This window comes from Arachis ipaensis, chromosome B03 (assembly GCF_000816755.2).
Source record: "Arachis ipaensis cultivar K30076 chromosome B03, Araip1.1, whole genome shotgun sequence".
Lineage (NCBI taxonomy): Eukaryota > Viridiplantae > Streptophyta > Magnoliopsida > Fabales > Fabaceae > Arachis > Arachis ipaensis.
Window position 1 is genome coordinate 27,869,916 of NC_029787.2, and position 18,116 is coordinate 27,888,031.

The 18,116-nt window shown below is 37.3% G+C and overlaps 1 protein-coding gene across 1 annotated transcript in view; it reads right to left on the reverse strand.

Annotated features, from left to right (window-relative positions):
- Positions 519-18,116, reverse strand: part of LOC107632803 — a 17,877-nt gene continuing 279 nt past the window's right edge. Inside the window, exons 2-4 of the mRNA XM_016336455.2 lie at positions 5,777-6,198; positions 3,231-3,868; positions 519-1,052 (exon numbers count right to left, since the gene is read on the reverse strand). Of these exons, the coding sequence (XP_016191941.1) occupies positions 1,045-1,052; positions 3,231-3,868; positions 5,777-6,198 (1,068 nt within the window). The 3' untranslated portion in view covers positions 519-1,044. The remainder of the gene's footprint in view (positions 1,053-3,230; positions 3,869-5,776; positions 6,199-18,116) is intronic.

Below are 18,116 nucleotides of genomic sequence, written 5' to 3' on the forward strand. Positions count from 1 at the left end.
ATAAAAAAAAAAGAAATAAAACATTTTCTATTTTATGAACGAAATATACTCTTAAAATAGGTTTTATTTTCATGTTATAGTCGATATTCACATTTTTATATAACTATATATTAAATATTAAATTTTAGTACATTATCTATATCTATATATTATGCACTAATTCCAACTTCCAAGTTACAACTACACTTTTGTGTTCCCATTCCCATACTAATAATATACAGTGACTTGCCAAGCTAACCCACCTCCAACGAAGAACAAGATGCTAAGGGTTATTACACTTAAATTTTTTGGGTATTTATTACAATTAAAATTTACTTAAATGAAACTTTACCCCAACTTTTATCCTGTGACTAACTACATTCTATGTGATCAATAATAAGGGTTTCATAGTTCAACTAAGAGGCAGAAATCATCAAACCTCTACAGTAATCTGTAAATTATAAAGCGTTCATCATGATAGTATAACTATAAACTTCCACATATAGAATGCGAACAGTAAACCCAAAAAACCATTCAGTGAAACTTATGTATCTACGTGAAAAGAGTATATAGTATATACAACTTGGGAACAAAAAAGGTTTCGCTACCATATTAATCCATACAAAAACTAGCCATAATCCTTTTCAATGTTCATATGCAGGAAATGCACTAAGTACAACCTGACAGAAAGAGAAAGAGAGCACTCTATAACCATTACCACCAATCCCTTTCGGATCAAATACATTCTGCAATCCAATAAAAAATCCAAACCACAGGAGAAAAATCAAGATACATGTATTAATGAAAGCATCTCATGACAAAGTTTAAAATTTTAAACAGCATAAAAAAATGTAACATCTGATATACTTATATACAAGCATTGTTGACCCCAATAAGAAGCATGGTACAAGGGGATACCATTTGACCACTGATATCAAGAAAACATATGTGCTTCTTTCTTTTTCTTTATAGTTGCAGATGATAGAGAGGGGGCGAAGGAAGGCATAAGAGCACACTTGCAGTGAAAAGATTGAAGCAACGACTTGGCCAACAACTTGGCTTCAGCTAATGCTCTGCTCCAAATCAACCGACAATTAGAAGCTCAAATTTTAATTCCGCAACAAGAAAAAAATTAGGTAGAAAACCAAACATCAAGAATGCCAGCAAAATCAATATCAGCTTAAGATGTAACGCTCAGGTCTAAAACACAGTAACGTGTAATGTATAAATCAGATTGATTAGCTCAGAGATTACGAAAATAAAATCACATATCATCATTAAATAGAGCATTGCTGGAGGGGAAACAGATTTTGAAAAGGAAACTTCAATTAGCTCAATGTCATTCAAGGAATCAAACATTCAACGTAAGCAAGGATGTTAATTAATGTTTTCCTAGTGTCAGATGCTATCTAGTATACAATTTTCATCTATAATCCTAATATGCAAATTGGAAATTGCATATCCATAACAAAACCAACAGGAAAAACAATAAAACAACAGGATGAATTGGAACTATGCACCCAATTTTCTACAACTCTATAATATACTTCATCCGTCTTTGATAGTTAATATCACAGGTCAAAGAAAATAGGTGACCAAACTTAAATTGATAATCAGGACTTCCCCCAGAAAAATAGAAAAATCTACATTATTACAAAATTCTTACTTTGAATTCGACTCCAAATTACATTTACTGTGTAAATTATGGCAGCAATTAATGGTTGATCAAGCATAAAAAATGAATGAAACCTTAAGAAGCCTGGCAACTTAATAGCTTATAATTTCATATCACTTTTAGTGTAACATAATACAAAGAATGAATGCAAATGAAGCCATGGAAGGCAAGGATATTCAAGGCTAGTCATAAGAGTTAAGCATGTCACGAACCTTAGGGAATAAAATTGCCAGGCATCTCAATTGTGAATGCCAGGATTTAAATTTAATAGAAACCTGGCTTAACCAGTGGATGCACTTGCATATCACTCAAATGGCAAACCATATCCTAAGGTTTAGAAATGAACATATTCATAAAGTGACTTATCACGGATTGGATGCAATTTCAAAATCCAATCCAACTCAGCATAAGATTAGGTTGCTTCTTTAAATAATGTGAATGGTGACTTATCATTACTAATATGGATAAAAAACATGTAAACCTCAACTAATGTGAATGGTGACCTATCATTACTAACATGGATAAGAAAATGTAAACCTCAAGCCAAAATAAAAAAAATCTGCCCATAAAGCATCCTACTATGGCCTATCTAAGTCAACCATATACCAAGTAACCAAGTTAACACGATAAAAACCAAAATCAGATGACGTCGGAGGGGAGATGGACCGGAAAAATGGCAATAGACAATAGTACCATAGATCCCAACCACAATTATTAGTGGAGCTATGCCTAAAGTGGCCCAATCAATACATTAGGGCGAAGCCCTTGTCAAGTTTTCATCATATTTTAAAACAAAATTAGCGACACAGTGTTCAATGTTGGGATTTATCTCCGCTGTCATTCAACCAAAATTCTACCACCTAATATACAATATCTTGCTATTCCCCAATCAGATAAGACATATCCCAAATTTGGTAAGGATCAAATAACACTAGCGTAGCTTCAAGTAAATGTTATAACATTTAATAACTTTTTTTTTCAAGTAATTTTTTAAAAACTAACCACCGGATTAGAAGTTTATGTTTTGTATACATCATTCTAAAAAAATTTCTTGTCAATCCAAAATCGTTTGCTACACCTTTTATATACTTAAAAATTGACGTAATATAATTATTCAAAATATACAAAAACAAGTTATTCAATTACATGGGTATTGATGTTCGAATTCAGTGAAATTTGGTATAAATGATCTTCACTATATGTTGTTACAATTTAATGGTTAGATTAATAAAATATATATCCTATAAAAGCTTTTGCTTAAATTGACACAATGTCATTTGATCCTAACATTTACATTTAGTTGCTTGTAGTGTCTCCCATATCCAGGTTTCTTAAACAACTACCCAAGTTACCATAATAATAATAATAACAACAACAATAATAAGAAGAAGAAGAACATTATCTCAAGTTAGCATTTTATCTCAAGAAGAAGAAGAAGAACATTATGTTCTCAAGTTAGCATTTTATCTGCATGTTCTATTGATATTACACTTATTAATGCACAATCGATATATCAACTATCACATCAATTCCATTTCCGTCACAAAAAGAAAAAAAATATCTTCAAATCCCTAACCTTTTTTATGATCCTGCACCGCCGTCACAGGCTTGATCACAGCCTTGCCGTCGCCGCCCTGCTTTGCCACCACGGCATCCCCAGCTCTAGCACCAGCCGCGAGGCCGCCGTCCTTATCTTCGGGATAGCGGACAACAACAACGGGGCAAATGCAGTGATGCACGCAATAGTCGCTAACGCTGCCAAGGCGCCCATCGCTGCCGCGACGCACGGCACCGAATCCGCGGCTTCCCATGATGACGGCACTGAGACCGAGGCGCTCGACCTCGAGGCAGAGGCGCTCCTTCATGTCATGGTCCTTCACGATGTGGATCTTGAAAGGGATTTGTGCCTCACGCAAAGGCTTAGCGAGATCGGCGGCCTTTGTCGCCGTGAACGCATCGAAATCGTCTTCGAGCTTGCGCTTGTTGTGGTCGCCACTGCCGCCGCCAGAACTGTCGTTGATGGAAGCGGTGGTGGTAATGCCTTCGTCGTCTAAAGCTGGGTCAGTGTTGATGGCGAGGTCGATGGAGCCCCAGTCGGCACCGAACAGGACGTTAGTGGGGCTGACGTGGAGGAGGATAACGGCGTCACCGGGACGGATATATTGCTGGACAGCCCAGCGGACGGCGTAGGCGCTCTCGTCGGAGAGGTAGTATATTTATTATTTTTTTTGGTTACATATTTTACTTATTCTGTAAATGAATTAAATTTTTATATATTTAACAAATTTAAAATATATATATTTCTAAAGGATTCGGAAGATTTAGAAAAAGAGGGTTGAATTTATGATTTCTTTAACTTTTAATAAGTTGGTTTTAAAATCAGATATTAAACTTGGCTACTGTTTGATCTGCACAGCAAATTATACAGGAGATAATTTTGCTTTATCTCATAAAAACAAAAAAATAGAAATAAAACAGAGAGAAAAAAAAGTGACACAGTCATATATGGTTGGTTCAGTTGCCTTATGCAATGCAACTTACATTTAGTCTTCACTGGACACACAAGTTTCAATATAAACTTGACTTAGCTATGCAATTATCTAAACTCATCACATTAAGTGCTTACTCAACTTAGTAAGAGATGCTTCTCAGACATATTATACAAAATAGAAAATACAACAAAAAAAAAAATCTGAAATCACTCTCCAAAATAAATAAAGGTCCAAGTAAGAGATCATACTTCCACTATATCTACCTGACTTCATAGAAGTTGGACGCGATGACAACAGTTCAACTCTACTTACCTAAATAAGTAACTAACTCCTAAGCTATCTCCTATTTATCTAGAAGGGAGATCTCAACTACTTCCCTAGAAAAAAGGAAGTGGTTATCTGCCATCAAAGGTGAAACTACACTAAAAAGTGATTATCTATTCTACTATAAATACATTGATATTCTCAGGTATATTCAGAATCCAATCTACTAAAAAAACTGCTTAAACTCTTGCTAACTTAAACATCGGAGTCCCTTACAAGTACCACTCCCACCTTCTCACAAGGAACTCGGACGGCGGCACCTCAACACCAACAAAAGTCAAACGCTGCTCACAAAGAACCTTGACCTCACGTTCAGACTCAAACAATCTAGTTTCAAGTAATTATCGAAACAATTATTTTTTTCTTATCTATTTATTAAACAATTTTTTTTCTCTTTTTATTTCTCCTACTTTTCTTTCTCAATCTCTTCCTTTTTTCATATTATTAAGACTAACATTTTTTTTATAAAATTTATTCCTTTTCTTTTCTTTTCTTCGTTTTTCTCTCATGTTCTTTTTCTTCTTCTTTCTTCTCCTCTTATTTTTTCTTTTTTTTTTGTTTTTTTATACTATTTTTTTCTTATTTCTTGTTAGTCGATATGCATAATTGCATAAATACTCAAAAAAGAGGTAAATTAAGTGTAAAATTTTGATAAAATTTTTTGCATAAATAATAAGAAAAACAAAAGAAGCATTTAGTTCAATTACACTTTTATAATTATGTACAATCTTTTCCACAACTATTACTTTTAATTTAAAACAAGTGCATGACAAATCGTTACTAGTGGCAGAGTTTCAAAATAAAATTTGGATCCAAACATGTTATATGTTAAATTTGAATAAAGTATAAAATATTTTAGTGAATAAGAGAAGTGAGAGTTGAATATAGGTTAGAAAAATTATCAGATGTATCACTGTACAAAAGCGAAACTCTAATGTTCTATGTACAATCAATTTTTCAATAAAATATTATTGTGTAGCTGGTAACTTACGGACAAATTTAATTTTATGTAAAGCACGAAATTTTTAGAATGACCTGCTTGGAAAGGAGAGGAAAAGTGTGCTTTGCAGTTTGCATGTAATATTTCAAATAATTATTATCCCCATATAATATTCCAAATAATTATTATCCTTTTGGGGGCTAATTTTTTTTTTATATGAGATCAAGTTTGGTGTAATGTTGGGTTATGAAACTTTGGGGAGTCTTATACTGTTGTGACGGCAGAAACTTCTAGTGTACTTTTATTCCAGACTTATCTCCAAACACAACGGTCCCAAACAATAGCATTATGTGGCACTTCACATACCTCTGAATCTGAATATCATCAACCAACACTAAACGATCTTTCAATCCTCGAATCCACATCAACTTGATGAAACTTTTCCTACAGTGTGCCTTCCTAGGTGCAACATCAAACTGATCCAAGCATTCAGCCTCTAATGCCTCATAACTATTGAGTGTCGGTCCTGTGACTGGCAAACCATTCGTCAGAAGACCAAGAATTAACGCCACGTCTTCAAGCGTTATGGCACACTCACCAACCGGAAAATGGAATGTGTGAGTTTCAGAGAGCCATCTCTCGATCAGAGCATTAACCAATGCTGACTGACATTGGACAACTCCAATCTGTAAAACATGATAAAAGCCAGTGTCCCGTAAATGTCCCTCCACTACTTGATTGTACGGATCTAGCGGCAAGTAGTGGTCACATTGCAACATTCTAGAACCCTAAACACAAACATAATATTAATTAATTAACAAATTAAATTTAACAGAATAAAATTTTCATTATCAAAACAATACGTTAATTAATTAACTATTATATTATATACTAATACTCAAATAACTATTCTATTCTATTCTAACAACATACATACAATAATAAATCAATCATTAATTCTTTATTAAATATTTATATTATACTCATAATAAAAATAATTAATTCAATAATTTTTACTCATAATATTTATTTGGAAAAGCTCTACATCCATGTAAAAATTACATGGATGGTATCCATGTAACTTTCACTCCACGCCCCACACCCTCGTTTATTTTACACGCGTCACTTATAACCTATATAACGAATTCTTATTTTGTTTTATCAACGTTTCTCAACATAAACCTTCTCATACAACATAAACCTCTTTCGCGTTCTTCTTCACGTTCTTCCTGTTCTCCTTCTTCTTCTTTAACCTAATTAAATTCGTTGTTCTCTTCTTTTATATTTTTCTTCTGTGCATTATAGATCTAGATTGATTCAACGCAATTAGCTTCGTCGTTCATCTTCTTCTTCGTTTTCTTCTTCGATCTACACTTTTGAATTGAGACAATGAATGAATTAACTTCAAATCAGTTGAATGACTGCGATTTGGATGATTCTTCTGAAACACATCAATTTAATGAGGTTTGGATTATTGAATTCTGAATCGAATTTAATGGAATGAAATAGCTAATTTTATTTGAAGTGAATTGAATGGACTGAGGTGATCTACATCTGAATTGAATTCAATTGAATTGATAATATGTAACTGTAAGTAATTGTGAGTGTGAGTAACTGTGACTAACTGTGAGTAATTGTGTGTAACTTTTCGGTTCGGTGAGTATGATAAACCACTATTTTATGGTTTATCTTGTGCTCAATTGAGTGGTTTTTATCAATCCTTTGCTCACTTATCCATATAATTTGCATGATTTTACAAATCCTTCCTAATTCTGTGATATAGTTGAAAACATGTTTCCTGGGCCTTTAAACTGTCAATTTTAATTACCCTTTATTACCATTCAATGCCGTGATCTGTGTGTTAAATATTTTCAGGCTTTATAGGGCAGAAATGACTTAGAGGATGGAAAGGAAACATGCAAAAGTGGAAGGAACGCAAGAAAATGAAGTTTTGAGAAGCTGGCAGTGACGCGTACGCGTGACTAGCGCAAAAGACAAGCGACGCGTACGCGTGACTGACGCGTACGCGTGACTGACGCGTACGCGTGACCTATGCGTACGCGTGATATGCGCCACGTGCAGAATTTGCAGAAAGCGCTGGGAGCAATTTCTGGGCTCCTTTTTGGCCCAAGTCCAAGCCCGAGAACACAGAATAGAGACTGCAGAATGGGGGAATCAATCAGGTGGGAGGAATCATTCATACATTCATTCACATAATTTTAGATTTTAGAGGTAGTTTTTAGAGAGAGAGGCTCTCTCCTCTCTCTTTGGTTTTAGGATTCTTAGGTTTAGCTTTTCTTAAATTCAGATTTCTACTTTGCTTTAATTTGTTTCTCTTCTACTCTTATTTGTTCTAGTCCTTTAGTTTATCTATATTCTCTTGTTGATTTATTTATTCCCCAATTTGGTTTATGAACTTCATGTTAGATTTGATTTTCCTTATTAATACAATTTGAGGTATTTCATGTTTATTGCTTCTTCCTTTATTTGTTATCATTGATCTTGCAATTATTGGTTTTAGATCTTATATTCTATTATTAATTTCTATGTTTTTATGTTATGCCTTCCAAGTGTTTGATAAAATACTTGGTTAGATTTTAGAATATATTTTTCTCCTTTTGACTTTGGTTGAGTAATTGGAGACGCTTAAGTTATCAAACTCCTTTGTTGATTGATAATTGAGAAGTTGCTAGTTGATTTGGATCCCTCTAAAGCTAGTATTTCCCTAGGAGTTGACTAGGACTTGAGGAATCAAATTGATTCATCCATTTGACTTTTCTTCATAGTTAGAGGTTAACTAAGTGGGAACAATGGACAATTCTCATCACAATTGATAAGGATAGCTAGGATAGGACTTCTAATTCTCATACCTTGCCAAGAGCTTTCTTAATTATTAGTTTATTCTCTTATCATTTACTTTCCTTGTTTCCTATTTCAAAAACCCAAAAAGATACAATCTAATAATCGATAATAACACACTTCCCTGCAATTCCTTGAGAGACGACCCGAGGTTTGAATACTCGGTTTAATTTTATTGGGTTTGCTTAGTGACAACCAAATTTTTGTATGAAAGGATTTTTTGTTGGTTTAGAAACTATACTAGCAACGAGAATTTATTGTGAATTCTTTACTAGCAAAAATCCATTCATCAAAATGGCGCCGTTGCCAGGGAATTACAAATGTGTGCCTTATTATTGGTTATTGTGAATATTGTGAATAAATTTGCTTTTCTTTCGTTTCGTTGTTAGTGTTTCTAGTTTTAGGAGTTTATTCTCAATATTTTCTTATTAGTTTTTGTTTTTACTTTCCTTTGTTACTATGAATTCTCACCCCTTTCGCTATGAGTTTGGTTCCAATTATGTTGTAGGGAATGGAAGCTATAATGAGAACATGCATCGAGGTCGGAACAATCAAAGATGGGAGGAGCCACAAGGATTTGATCAACCCTTTCGGCAATAACCTCCTCCAATGTGCCATGGGCAACGACCATTCTACGATGCATCCCAAGACAATGGTTATGCTGGACCTTTTCGTGACAACCTACCTCCACCAAATTATTATGGTCAAGAGCCATTCTAGGGTGCGTACCAAGACAATGGATATGGTGGACCCCCTTGTAGTTACCAACAAGCCCCACCATATGCTTATGAACCACCTCCTCAATATAACTCTGAACCACCATACTCACAAGCCCCTTTCCACCATTCACCTCTATATGACCCTAACCCATTTCCACCATACCAATCACCATACGAACCATATGAGCCATACCCAAAACCACCACCTCAATATTCACCATCTCCATACCCTTACCAAGAAGAACTACCTTCCTATTATGAACCCTTTCTCCAAAATAATGAACCCTCCTATCCACCCCAACCTCCACTGGATGACAACACCCTTAATGTTATTCGCCAAAGGCAAATAGAGCTTCAAACCACAATTACCTCTGCTTTCACTAGTCTAACCTCTACTATCCAAGCTTTTATATCCCATGTGGATGCATCAATCCAAGAGAAGCACGAGGAGGCCCAAAATGTGGAAGTAGAGACCCTTGAAGATGAAGGAGTAGTTGAAAAATTAGTGAAGGAAGACATCAAGGAGGAGTTAGATTTTGTATTGGAACAACTGGAGGAAGCTATAATTTTTGAAGAGGAAGAAGTGGTCGAAGACTTAGGAGATGCTGAACCTCCATGGGAATCTAGAGTTATAGAGTATTCCTCCAATAAGCTTGAAATTGATGTTGAGGAGGACATCGCATAACCTCCAAAGCATGTCCCTTATGAAGAATTGGATGGAATAGAACACGAAAAAAATCCCTTTGGTGATGAAGTTCCCACATTACTACCCCCTAGTAATAAACTTGCATCCGCGACTGGACCCCTTGATTCTGAAGAACCTTCTCCGAGTGAATCTGAAGGTGATGCAGAGGTGGACTTTTCTCAACCTCCAACTTATGATTTGAGTGACGGGAAAGAATTAGAAGAATTTGATGAAGTTGCGGTTGAAGTCGAAGAGGTTTGCAAGGAGGTGGAAGAATTCAAAGAAGAGCACAAGGGAGTGGAGCTTGCAAGACCATTGGAACCACCTCTCCCGAAGCCATTACCATCCAATACAATATTCAAGTGGGTAAAATTCTCATCCTTAACCTTTACTTTCCGACTTGAATATGGTTTACTGGAAACGGATGGTCAACTTAGAGCTCTTTGTGGCTTTAAGAGTAAAAGGGAGATGGTTAGTGGTAGGGGTTGTCCTGCAAGGTTCAATATGGTTGCACGCTCTAAGTTGAAATGCAAGGATTGGTGCAGAGCTCGATTGAATGGGTCTAGGAAGTTGTTTGGGTATCTTAGTGGGAATTCAGATTGCGTGCCACCCGGTTGGAACAATGATGATCAATGCGAAAACGGGTGCAAAAGCAAGGTTTGGGACCCCGAAATTCATTCTACCAATCAACACTCCTGGGGCATTGTCACTTGCTTTAACTTGCTTGAAGGCTTTATGTGCCAAGTTTGGGACCCGGAGGCTATTGGAATTGCAAACATTAGTGGAAATTCTTGGATGAGTTCAAGCACAAGCCTCCATGACAAGGAGCTCACCAAGTGTCCAACTTAAGGACTTTAACTAAAAGTGCTAGGTAGGAGACAACCCACCATGATACGGTCTTTCATTTTTATTATTAGTTTTATTTTCTTTTATTTTCCACAATAGTCATTCATAATTTCTGCATATTCATCTGCATTTTGCATTTTGCATTCTACATAAAAAAAATGCAAGATAGCCCACACGTGCGCGTAGGCCACGCGTGGGCGTCGATACCAATTCGGCGCCTCCATCTAACGAACAGAAAGTTGTGATGGAATCGTGCGGCTAGTGTGCTAGAGGCACAATTCGAGCCACGCGTTGATAAACCACTATTTTATGGTTTATCTTGTGTTTAATTGAGTGGTTTCATCAAGTCTTCACCCACTTATTCATACTAATTGCATGATTTTATAACTCCTTCCTAGAATTGTTTTATGGTTGAAAACTTGCTTCCTAGAGACCTTTAATTAGTATATTTTAATTCTCCTTTATACCATTCGATGCCGTGATCTGTGTGTTAAGTGTTTCAGGCTTCATAGGGCAAGAATGACTTAGAGAATAAAGAAGAAGCTTGCAAAAATAGAAGGAACACAAGAAACTAAGGAGATGACCAGCGAACATCGACGCGCGTGCATGGGTGACGCGAACGCGCGAAATGGAAAAATTGAAGCGACGCGTGCACGTGGAGTCTATACGAATGACGCAAATGCGTGGACGACGCGCTCGCGTGACAAGGAAAATCCCTGAATGACGCGAACGCATGGACGACGCGTACGCGTGACCTGCGCGATCTGCATAATTAACAAAAAATCCTGGGGGCAATTTCGGGCCGCGTTTTAACCCAGTTTTCAGCCCAAAAACACAGAATAAAGACAGGGAACATACAGAGACTCAAAACACCTCTTTACGCAACTTGACACAACTTCACATATTCTCATTAGGATAGTTTTAGGTTTTTAGATCTGAATTTAGAGAGGATTACTTCCCCTCTAGGTTTTCTTTACATTCATAGTTAATTAGTTTATGCTTTGGGATATTGAAGAAGTCATTACCTCCGTTGAAGACATTATTCTAGTTTGTTTACTCTGTCCCTTATTCTTCCATATCCTTATTTATTTTATTTAGATTTCTAATTGGATTATTTTCATGGATTGTTGATAAAGGGATTACTTTTACTTTTAATTAATTTTCAGTCTCTATTTTATCTTAATTAATTTAATATGTCTTCTTATATTTTTCTGAGTTTTATATTCATGTCAATGGAGTAGACTCCATACTTGACATGGGGCTTGATTAAAATGAGACACTTGAGTTGGAAGGCTTAGGTGTTGATTAAACAGGAAGTTGTTGGCTAGTTCTGTATTTACTAATGCTAGACTTTCCTAAGGGAGAGGACTAGGATTTGCGAATAAGGGTTAGCTTAATCACTTGACTTTCCTTTATTTAGTAAGGGTTAACTAAGTGAAAACAACAACCTTTTTAATACTACATTTAAGAGACCTCAACAAGGATAGAACTTCCAATTAATCATTCCTCCAGTCAAGGCTTTTTATTTAGAATATCAATAATTATTCTTAGTTTATTTTTACTGCTTAAATTTACAATTATTTAATTACTCATTATTCAACTCTCAAAACTCTTGGAAAATTCCTAATTAATAAAATAGCACCCTTTCCTGCAACTCGTTGGGAGACGACTTGGGATTCATACTCCCAGTATTTTTATTCTAAATTTTTGTGACACCCTTTTTAAATTGGTGAGGTGGATTTTAGCTGGTTAAGGGCTATACTTGCAACTATGGATGGAGGGACAACTATAACAGAGGAGGCAGAGACAACTATGGAAACCAGAGGTGGAATAACAACAACAGGCAGCAGAATTAGAACCAACCTTACAGAGCTCCTCACTTAAGACAATCACAAGGACCCCAGCAAAACCAACAACAAGTACCACAGATCACTTATCCTACTTCCTCATCAAATGACGAGATGCTTTGTTCTCTTGCACAAGGATAACAAGATATGCAGACTACACTGAACTCTACTCTAAATGGTCTGAACGCCACTTTACAAGCTCTCGCCGCCCAGATAGATTCATTACCTACTTCCACTAACCAACCTTTAAACTCCAGTGGAATTCCTTCTCAACCCTTACCTAACCCGAAGGGTGGCATCAATACCATCACTTTGAGGTCTGGAACCACACTTCCAGAGAGAAATCAGGAGGAGCTAAGCCCAATAGAACATGCCTCAGCTGAGGATGTGATAGAAGTAGAAGATGCTGAAGAGGAAGATAAAGTACAAGACAAAGGTTGAAGAAGAAACGGCTCAGCCAAGGAATGGAGCACCAAAGGATGAAGAGGCTACAAGTGGCGCCATCCCTATCCCATTCTGACTTAGGAGCGTGTGTTAGTATAATGCCATTGTCTATATATGATACTCTAAGGCTCCCTCCCTTAAAAAGGTCGGCAGCTCATTTTGTGTTAGCAGATAAAAGCATTATTACAGTAGTTGGAATTGCTGAAGATGTATTAGTGAGCATTAAGGGGCTCACATTTTCCATTGACTTCTATATCCTGGAAATGCCCCCTAATGACTCAGGAAGACCATCATCAATTCTGCTTGGAAGACCATTCCTGAAAACTTCAAAGTTCAAGCTGGATGCATTCTCAGGAACTTACTCTTTTGAAATAGATAGCAGAACAGTAAGTTTCAGTTTAAATGAAGCTATGAAGCACCCTCCAGAAGATCATTCTATCTTCCAGTACGACATCATTGATAAAACTATAGCTGAAGTTCACCAAGAAGAATTAGAAGAGAAGCACATAGAGCAAGGTCCATGTGTGGGGACACCTTCTGAACATCATGTCAACACTTTATCATTACCACTAGCCCCGGATGATCCAGAACCTAGCCATGAGCAGAAATTGGAATTAAAACCTCTTCCTCCACACCTCAAGTATGCTTACCTTGAGGATAATCAGAAGTTTTCAGTTATCATTGCAAGGGAACTCACTTCTCAACAGGAGGAACAACTGCTTAGTGTGCTGAAAAGATATAAGAAAGCAATTGGGTGGAGCTTGGAGGATATAGTAGGCATCAGTCCTCAAGTTTGTGAGCACAGAATATATTTAGAAGAGGACTCGAAACCTGTCTGTCAACCCCAAAGAAGATTGAATCCAACCATCTTGGAAGTTGTCAAGAAAGAAGTGACCAGGCTACTTGAAGCAGATATCATTTACCCCATCTCAGACAGTGAATGGGTTAGTCCAGTACAAGTGGTGCCCAAGAAGTCTGGAGTCACAACAATAAAGAATGAGCATGCAGAATTCATGGAGGTTTGCATTGACTATAGGCGTCTCAACCAAGCTACTTGCAAAGATCATTACCCCTTGCTATTTATTGATCAGATGCTCGATCGCCTATCAGGTAAATCCCATTATTGCTTTTTAGATGGTTATACAGGTTACTTTCAAATTTATATAGCTCCTGAGGATCAGGAGAAGACCACTTTTACATGTCCCTTTAGAACGTATGCTTATAAAAGAATGCCTTTTGGCTTATGCAATGCACCTGCTACTTTCCAAAGATGCATGATGAGTATCTTTTCAGATCTTATTGAGAATTGTATGGAAGTATTTATGGATGATTTTAGCATATATGGTGATTCATTTGACCTTTGCTTGGATAGTTTAGCTAGAGTATTAGACAGGTGTGTTAGTTCAAACCTTATATTGAATTTTGAAAAATGTCACTGATGAGCGAATAATTTATACGCTTTTTAGCATTGTTTTTAGGTAGTTTTTAGTATGATTTAGTTAGTTTTTAGTATATAATTATTAGTTTTTAAATAAAAATCACATTTCTAGACTTACTATGAGTTTGTGTATTTTTCTGTGATTTCAAGTATTTTCTGGCTGAAATTGAGGGACCTGAGCAAAAATCTGATTCAGAGGCTGAAAAAGGACTGCAGATGCTGTTGAATTCTAACCTTTCTGCACTCGAAGTGAATTTTCTGGAGCTACAGAAGCCCAATTGGCACGCTCTCAATTGCGTTGGAAAGCAGACATCCTGGGATTTCTAGCAATATATAATAGTTCATACTTTGCCCGAGATTTGATGGGCCAAACCGGCGTTCAAAGTCAGCCTAAAATTTCTGGCGTAAAACACCCAAACTGGGACCAGAATTGGAGTTAAACGTCCAAACTGGCACAAAAGCTGGTGTTTAACTCTAGGAATAGCCCAATCACGAAAAAGCTTCAATGCTCAGCCCAAGCACACACCAAGTGGGCCCAGAAGTAGATTTCTGCATCATTTACTTATTTCTGTAAACCCTAGGTTACTAGTTCATTATAAATAGGACCTTTTACTATTGTATTTTAATCTCTGAAACACATTATGTAACTTTTACGTTATGAGACCTCCATGGGAGGCTGGCCACTTGGCCATGTCTACCCTATTTTTATTTCTGTATTTTCAACGGTGGAGTTTCTACACCCCATAGATTAAGGTGTGGAGCTCCACCGTTCCTCATGAATTAATGCAATTACTACTGTTTTCTATTCAATTCATGATTATTCTTGTTCTAAGATATCCATTCGCACTTCAACATGATGAATGTGATGATCAAGTGACACTCATCACCATTCTCACCCATGAACGCGTGCCTGACAACCACTTCCATTCTACCTGAAAACGAGCTTGAATGCATATCTCTTGGGTTTCTAATCTAAGATTAGAACCTTCGTGGTATAGGCTAGAATTATTGGCAGCCATTCCTGAGATCCAGAAAGTCTAAACCTTGTCTGTGGTATTCCGAGTAGGATCTGGGATGGGATGACTGTGACGAGCTTCAAACTCTCGAGTGTTGGGCGTAGTGACAGACGCAAAAGGATCAATGGATCCTATTCCAACATGAGTGAGAACTGACAGATGATTAGCCGTGCGGTGACAATACATTTGGACCATTTTCACTGAGAGGACAGACGGTAGCCATTGACAACGGTGATCCCCCAACATACAGCTTGCTATGGAAATGAGTATGAATGATTGGATGAAGGCAATAGGAAAGCAGAGGTTCAGAAGGAACAAAGCATCTTCATACGCTTATCTGAAATCCCACTAATGAATTACATAAGTACTTCTATCTTATTTTTTGTTTTAATTATACTTTAATTATCAAAATCCCATAACCATTTGAATCCGCCTGACTGAGATTTACAAGGATGACCATAGCTTGCTTCAAGCCGACAATCTCCGTGGGATCGACCCTTACTCACGTAAGGTATTACTTGGACGACCCAGTGCACTTGCTGGTCAGTTGCATGGAGTTGTGTGAAAAGTATGCGATCATGATTTCGTGTACCAGTCACTTTATGGTAAAACAAGGGATTATTCTAGGACATGTTGCCTCTAAAACTGGTATTTCAGTAGATCCAGCAAAGGTGGATGTCATTTCTAGTTTACCTTACCCCTCCTCCGTGAGGGAAGTCCGTTCGTTCCTTGGCCATGTAGGTTTTTATAGGAGATTCATTAAGGACTTCAGTAAGGTAGCATTACCTTTATCCAGACTACTACAGAAAGATATTGAGTTCGAGTTCAGTGAGGATTGTATGAGAGCGTTTGATAAGCTAAAGATCGCCCTGACTCAAGCTCCGATTGTGAGAGGACCAGACTGGAGCCAGCAATTTGAAATTATGTGTGATGCCTCCAACCATGCAGTAGGAGCGGCACTGGCTCAGCCCAAAGGTAAGGATCCTTTCGTAATTGCTTATGCATCTAAAACATTAGATGCTGCTCAATCTAATTATACTACTACTGAAAAAGAGCTTCTTGCTATTGTTTTTGCTCTGGATAAATTCTGAGCCTATTTACTTAGTACTAAAGTAGTAGTATACTCAGACCATGCAGCTCTAAAATATTTATTAGCTAAAAATGAGTCCAAACCAAGGTTAATACATTGGATACTGCTACTGCAAGAATTTGATTTAGAAATTAAGGATAGGAGTGGTAACCAGAATTTAGTGGCAGACCACTTGAGTCGCCTTGAGCACATTAAGGATGACTCCACTCCTATAAATGATGCTTTCCCATTTGATAGCTTGCATCCAGTATCTGAAGTAGTTCCTTGGTATGCACCTGTAGCTAATTATCTAGTTAGCCATACCTTCCCTCCAAATTTTACTAAACATCAAAGGGACAAGTTGAAAAGCGAGTCTAAATATTATATATGGGATGACCCATTTCTATGGAGGTGTGGTGCTGACCAGGTAATTAGAAGATGTGTGCCACAATCAGAATTCTAATACATTTTAGAGGCATGCCACTCTTCTGAGAGTAGAGGACATTTTGGCCCTCAAAGAACAGTTAGAAAAATCTTAGACTGTGGATTCTGGTGGCCCACTTTTTTTAAAGATGCTGTTGAATTTTGTAAATCTTGTTCCCCATGCCAAAGATTTGCTAATATATCCAAGAGGGATGAGATGCCTCAACAGATTATGCTTTTTTGTGAAATTTTTTATGTTTGGGGCATTGACTTCATGGGTCCATTTCCAAACTCTAATGGCTACCTTTATATAATGTTAGCTGTAGATTATGTTTCTAAATGGGTGGAAGCAATTCCTACCCGTACGGATGATGCTAACACTGTTGTTTCCTTTGTTAGAAACCATATTATCTGTCGCTTTGGATCACCACGAGCAATCGTGAGCGATCAAGGCACTCACTTTTGTAACAGGAGACTAACAGGATTACTGAAAAAGTATGAGATAGTTCACAAAGTAGCAACCGCTTACCATCCTCAGACCAATGGACAAGCAGAAGTGTTTAACAGAGAGATTAAACGCATTCTGGAGAAAATAGTAAAGCCTCATAGGAAGGATTAGAGTGCCAGGCTACAAGATGCACTCTGGGCATATAGAACAGCATACAAAACACCCATCGGGATGAGCCCCTTTCGCTTAGTATACGAAAAGGCTTGCCACCTCCCAGTAGAGGTGGAACACAAGGCTTTATAGGCTGTAAGGGAATGCAATATGAATTTTGAAGAATCTGGTGCTGAAAGAAAGCTGCTACTAGCAGAATTAGAGAATCTTCGCCTAGAAGCATATGACAATTCCAGGCGATACAAAGAGACGATAAAGGCTGTCCATGACAAACACATAAAAATGAGAGAATTCAGACCAGGGGAGTTATTTCTTCTTTATAACTTCAGACTGAGGCTTATGCCCGGCAAACTAAGATCAAGATGGGAAGGTCCCTATAGAGTAGAGAAGGCAGAGCCATACGGAGTTTTTCACCTGCGTCACCCTTCTAGCTCCAAATTCCTGAAGGTCAATGGACATTGCCTGAAGCTTTATCATGGAGAGAAGACGAAGGATCACAAAGAACTAGAGATTTTCCTCTTGGAAGACCCACCAACAGAAGCAGAATGAGGCTGAAGACGTCCAACTTAAGGACGTAAAAGCAAAGTGCTAGGTGGGAGACAACCCACCAACTTAGTTTCACGTGTGATCCACGCGTATGCGTGGATTTGATTTCATTAACCCCTGACGCGAGAACCCTACCTCCTCGCGTCGCCCAATCTTCTTCTTTTCCCTCCAATGTCTCTTCCCTCTCTCTCTCTC